This window comes from Gnatocerus cornutus, chromosome 5 (genome assembly GCF_029298725.1).
Source record: "Gnatocerus cornutus isolate USDA-ARS CGAHR chromosome 5, icGnaCorn1.1, whole genome shotgun sequence".
Classification (NCBI taxonomy): Eukaryota; Metazoa; Arthropoda; class Insecta; order Coleoptera; family Tenebrionidae; genus Gnatocerus; species Gnatocerus cornutus.
In genome coordinates, this window is record NC_142237.1 from 2875001 (window position 1) to 2881000 (window position 6000).

General features: G+C 34.3%; 1 protein-coding gene across 1 annotated transcript; it reads left to right on the forward strand.

Annotated features, from left to right (window-relative positions):
- The first annotated feature begins 1621 nt into the window (after positions 1-1621).
- On the forward strand, positions 1622-5161 carry LOC148173708 (brachyurin-like). Its single transcript, XM_088035527.1, has 6 exons — positions 1622-1890; positions 1936-2178; positions 4633-4726; positions 4779-4917; positions 5032-5078; positions 5120-5161. Exons 1-6 carry the CDS (start codon positions 1622-1624, stop codon positions 5159-5161), a joined length of 834 nt encoding a protein of 277 aa, XP_087891653.1.
- Positions 5162-6000: the final 839 nt, after the last annotated feature.

Genomic DNA, 6000 nt, shown 5'->3' on the forward strand with positions numbered 1-6000 from the left:
TGCATTATCATCAAATAGTTCTTCCAAAAATGTTATTACTTACAATAATTGTGTGTTCAATTTCAACAGTAATTCCTCTCGTCAATGTTAATTTTGTAATTTGAGATTTTTAATAAATAAATAATTCCGATTAGCTGAAAAAATTTCCGCTTATTAATTTCATGTTGGGTTAGCAAGATGCAAATAATTTCCAGGAAAACTTCTATATTGCCATAGAAACCATACGGAATTCTGTTTTTCTATTGGCTAATATTTAGTCTTGTGCGATTTTCACAATAACAAACCAACTACTATGAATTTGATTTGAAATTCAGTGCTTTTTTGCAAATTGATCTTTGATTGGTTACAAATGAAGCCTTTTAGATCTTGAACAGTTCAAGAAAATCTGAAAAAACTTCGAAACAATACTTTTCACGGCTGCCTCCATCACTTCAACACCCTGTAAATTCGTTTCAATAAAATTCTAAAAGTTGTATGTTATAGAGTTGTAGATTTACAAATCCAAAACGACTGATAGTTTCTAGTGCCGTCAGATCAAAAAGATTTCTGAAAAAGCGCAAAATCAGCCAGGCGTAGCCGGAGTGCTTTAATGATTAATTAAGTGCTGTAAATTGGTTTTTGGCCACATGAATTGTAAACGTCAAATTAACTTTCAATTGACATCTTTGGAAACACTAGATTTACAAGCGCACTGGACGTTTACACACGCCGTGCGGTAAAAATTGCCCAAATCGTCTGCTCTTCATATGCGTTTATAAATTAAAATCACTTTACCATAATGAAGATTGATCACCAAAGTGGAATCTACCTAAATTCTTATCTCAATTAAGACAATATTTCTATTTTTAAAGTAATATTAAAACGTTTTTTATACAGCGCCATCTTGTGTACTTTTAGTGCACCAACTACAAAATTGACAGAATTGACAGATGATAAAATTTAAATTAAAATTTTTCGGCCAAAAAGTTTAATACAACTCTTGTGCGTTAAACATTTTACAGCGCTCAATCATTAAAGCACTCCGGCTACGCCGTCGTGCTTCAAACTGATTTCGCGTTGTAAAATGTAAGTTACCACACGCGACTGTAAATAACTATATCGTACAAGAGTTGTATTAATAACTGTGATTTTTAAAATTTATGAGAACTGTCACATCTGACATCTATAAATTTCGTCATCTGTCAATTCTGTAGTTAGTGCACAAAAAATACACAAGATGGCGCTGTGTAATTTTTTTTTTAATTTGATTTTAAAAATACAAATATTTGTCCTAATTAATATAATAATTATAATTAAGATAAACACCACTTTGGCGACCAATCTTCAATATGATAAAGAGATTTTAATTTATAATCGCATCTGAAGAACAGATGATTTGGGCAATTTTTACCGCACGGCGTGTGTAAACGTCCAGGGCGCTTGTAAATATAATATTTCCGAAAATGCTGTTTGAATGTTATCTTATAAACTTATTTTATAACCTTATAAACTTATCTTTCTATTTATGAGTTTTATATGACTATAAATTAATAATAAATCTATCATAATAGTAGCAACTTAAATTGTGATCATAAATAAAAATTTCGAACTTCATTTTGAACAGATATGTACTTAACACAAAATGAAAATTAATTTATTTATTGTGGGTATCGTAGCGGTTCTGATTTTTGAACTAACCGCCAAACCTAGTAAGCAAAATTTCACTGTTACAGCCCCAAATGACATCGTTCTCTCCATAGATTCACGTATAATTGGTGGTACAAATGCTCGAGCTGGCGACTTTCCATATGCTGCAGCTATACAGATCCAGACACCAAATGGCAGATTCTTCTGCGGTGGCGCATTGGTAGGCGCTCGCTGGATAATCACTAAAGGCCACTGTGTTTACAAGTAAGTATTCAAAACACAAATCTTGTTACTAATTATTTGTTCTAGTGCCACCCTTTTTACGATTCAACTGGGATCTTTAACTCTAACCGAACAAGATCCTAATAGAATTACTCTCGTGAGCTCTGAATACGTTCTCCACCCGGAATTTGAGCCAGAAACGATCCAGAATGATATTGGACTCATAAAATTGAGAATGAATGTGACTGAAACTGGTACCTTTGTTAATAAAAAAAACACGTACGATATTAACAGATTATTGCAGATTATTTACAAAATGCTAACTTTTACGTACCTTTGCAAAAAGTGTGCACGATTTCTCGCCGATTTTCGTTGTTTTCTGGCTTGAATTCGCAAACAAGAGCACGAAATCTACAAAATCATCACTTTTTACCAAGATTCAACGGCTGAATTGCAAGAAAACAGCAGAATTCTGCACGAAATCATCAAAATTCTTAGAGAAAACCGCATATTTCGATGCAAAACGACGATTTCTCGCCGATTTTCGTTGATTTCTGGCTTGAATTCGCAAAGAAGAGCACGAAATCTACAAAATCATCACTTTTTACCAAGATTCAACGGCTGAATTGCAAGAAAACAGCAGAATTCTGCACGAAATCATCAAAATTCTTAGAGAAAACCGCATATTTCGATGCAAAACGACGATTTCTCGCCGATTTTCGTTGTTTTCTGGCTTGAATTCGCAAAGAAGAGCACGAAATCTACAAAATCATCACTTTTTACCAAGATTCAACGGCTGAATTGCAAGAAAACAGCAGAATTCTGCACGAAATCATCAAAATTCTTAGAGGAAACCGCATATTTCGATGCAAAACGACGATTTTCGTTGTTTTCTAGCTTGAATTCGCAAAGAAGACCACGACATCTACAAAGTCATGACTTTTTACCAAGATTCAACGGCTGAATTGCAAGAAAACAGCAGAATTCTGCACGAAATCATCAAAATTCTTAGAGAAAGCCGCATATTTCGATGCAAAACGACGATTTCTCGCCGATTTTCGTTGTTTTCTGGCTTGAATTCGCAAAGAAGAGCACGAAATCTACAAAATCATCACTTTTTACCAAGATTCAACGGCTGAATTGCAAGAAAACAGCAGAATTCTGCACGAAATCATCAAAATTCTTAGAGAAAACCGCATATTTCGAAGCAAAACGACGATTTCTCGCCGATTTTCGTTGTTTTCTGGCTTGAATTCGCAAAGAAGAGCACGAAATCTACAAAATCATCACTTTTTACCAAGATTCAACGGCTGAATTGCAAGAAAACAGCAGAATTCTGCACGAAATCATCAAAATTCTTAGAGAAAACCGCATATTTCGAAGCAAAACGACGATTTCTCGCCGATTTTCGTTGTTTTCTGGCTTGAATTCGCAAAGAAGAGCACGAAATCTACAAAATCATCACTTTTTACCAAGATTCAACGGCTGAATTGCAAGAAAACAGCAGAATTCTGCACGAAATCATCAAAATTCTTAGAGAAAACCGCATATTTCGATGCAAAACGACGATTTCTCGCCGATTTTCGTTGTTTTCTGGCTTGAATTCGCAAAGAAGAGCACAAAATCTACTAAATCATGACTTTTTACCAAGATTCAACGGCTGAATTGCAAGAAAACAGCAGAATTCTGCACGAAATCATCAAAATTCTTAGAGAAAACCGCATATTTCGATGCAAAACGACGATTTCTCGCCGATTTTCGTTGATTTCTGGCTTGAATTCGCAAAGAAGAGCACGAAATCTACAAAATCATCACTTTTTACCAAGATTCAACGGCTGAATTGCAAGAAAACAGCAGAATTCTGCACGAAATCATCAAAATTCTTAGAGAAAACCGCATATTTCGATGCAAAACGACGATTTCTCGCCGATTTTCGTTGTTTTCTGGCTTGAATTCGCAAAGAAGAGCACGAAATCTACAAAATCATCACTTTTTACCAAGATTCAACGGCTGAATTGCAAGAAAACAGCAGAATTCTGCACGAAATCATCAAAATTCTTAGAGGAAACCGCATATTTCGATGCAAAACGACGATTTTCGTTGTTTTCTAGCTTGAATTCGCAAAGAAGACCACGACATCTACAAAATCATGACTTTTTACCAAGATTCAACGGCTGAATTGCAAGAAAACAGCAGAATTCTGCACGAAATCATCAAAATTCTTAGAGAAAACCGCATATTTCGAAGCAAAACGACGATTTCTCGCCGATTTTCGTTGTTTTCTGGCTTGAATTCGCAAAGAAGAGCACGAAATCTACAAAATCATCACTTTTTACCAAGATTCAACGGCTGAATTGCAAGAAAACAGCAGAATTCTGCACGAAATCATCAAAATTCTTAGAGGAAACCGCATATTTCGATGCAAAACGACGATTTTCGTTGTTTTCTAGCTTGAATTCGCAAAGAAGACCACGACATCTACAAAATCATTACTTTTTACCAAGATTCAACGGCTGAATTGCAAGAAAACAGCAGAATTCTGCACGAAATCATCAAAATTCTTAGAGAAAACCGCATATTTCGATGCAAAACGACGATTTCTCGCCGATTTTCGTTGTTTTCAGGCTTGAATTCGCAAAAAAGAGCACGAAATCTACAAAATCATCACATTTTACCAAGATTCAACGGCTGAATTGCATGAAAACAGCAGAATTCTGCACGAAATCATCAAAATTCTTAGAGAAAATCACTAGAAATAGTGCCTTTTACGTACGAAATATCTAGTTTATCCAACGTGGAATGTAAAATGGTTTACGGAGAACAAATTACCGACACAATGGTCTGTGCAGCAGGAAATTACAATGAGGGAACATGCATTGTAAAAAATAGGTTTATAGTTGTGATTATTTTAACTTATAAATGCATTTTAGGGTGATAATGGCGGGCCTCTTCTAAGAATGTCTGTGAAATATTATATTGTAGGCATTGCAAGCTTTGTAAGTGCAAACGGATGTGAAAGTCCTAATCCTTCCGGATTTACAAGAATTACGACTTATTATCCTTGGCTACGTGAGGTTTTTTCTGGACGATAAACTAATTAATGTACAGCGTATGTCAAAATAAAATTCATCTAATTAGCTTTGGAATCTAATTTCTGTTGTGTCGCTTGCACTGTCTGACTAGGAAATAGACATTTACGTAACAAGTGCAAGGAAAACACTTTCGGACAAGTTGTGTACACTATTTTATTTAATTACTAGTTTTAAAATAGTTATTTACAATACTAGTGCGCGAAGCTTATGTTCGTGAATGAGTGTTTTATTTACGCGAATGCACGAACAAGCTTCACGCACGAGGATTGTATAACATTTTTTATACGAATATATTTTTAATTAATTTTTTTAGATTTTACTAAATTTTTATACCGAATTGTCATGCGGTTGCCTTGATTTGTAAGCCTTTTTTTACATGGTACTTCCAAGTCACTAAGGAAGCAAACAAAGGGGTAGACCAACTGCTCAAGTTTTTGTGTCCAGAAATAAAACGAAAATTTAAATCAAAAAGTTATTTAGTAACTTAGCAACCATTTCTTATATTTGTTATTTTGTTGTTGTGAAATATTCAAATTTGTGTGCCCCAATGTCGAATAATAAAACCTCGTGTTATTTATTTGGTTCACCCTTTCAATATAAAGTTTCGTACTGACACTGGTTGTCAAGGCACAAAATCAAGCGACGAGTATAAAAACATTATTTTCAAAAGTGCCTGTGACGAAAAATTAATTTGTTCAAATAAAAATTGAATCCTTAAAAAGACCAATCTTTATTTTGATTGGTTTGAGTTTGGAAGGTGACTTTTCTCGATTCGCTTTGTGGATCGAACTGAAATTTTAATTAGAAACGAAATAATGAAAAAGTTACCTAAAGTCAATATGAAAACTGATCAAATGCTCTACATTGGACGTTACAGCTTATTGTTAGAAAGGAAGTTGGCAGTTTTTGTTTTTTAAATTGCTGCTTTAGTTTTAAGAAAAAAAGTAGACATTATTGATTGAAATTTTCATGCTACGCTAATAATTACTAAGTTTACTAAGGTTACTGTGCATAGGTGATCAATACGTTTTCAGATTAGGGTAGGCAATGGAACAATTTT

Coding starts and splice junctions, on each gene's coding strand:
- LOC148173708 (XM_088035527.1), top strand. CDS start 1,622: ATGAAAATTAATTTATTTATTGTGGGTATCGTAGCGGTTCTGATTTTT. Junction 1,891..1,935: donor AAAGGCCACTGTGTTTACAA/GTAAGTATTCAA, acceptor TATTTGTTCTAG/TGCCACCCTTTTTACGATTC. Junction 2,179..4,632: donor TACAAAATGCTAACTTTTAC/GTACCTTTGCAA, acceptor CGAAATATCTAG/TTTATCCAACGTGGAATGTA.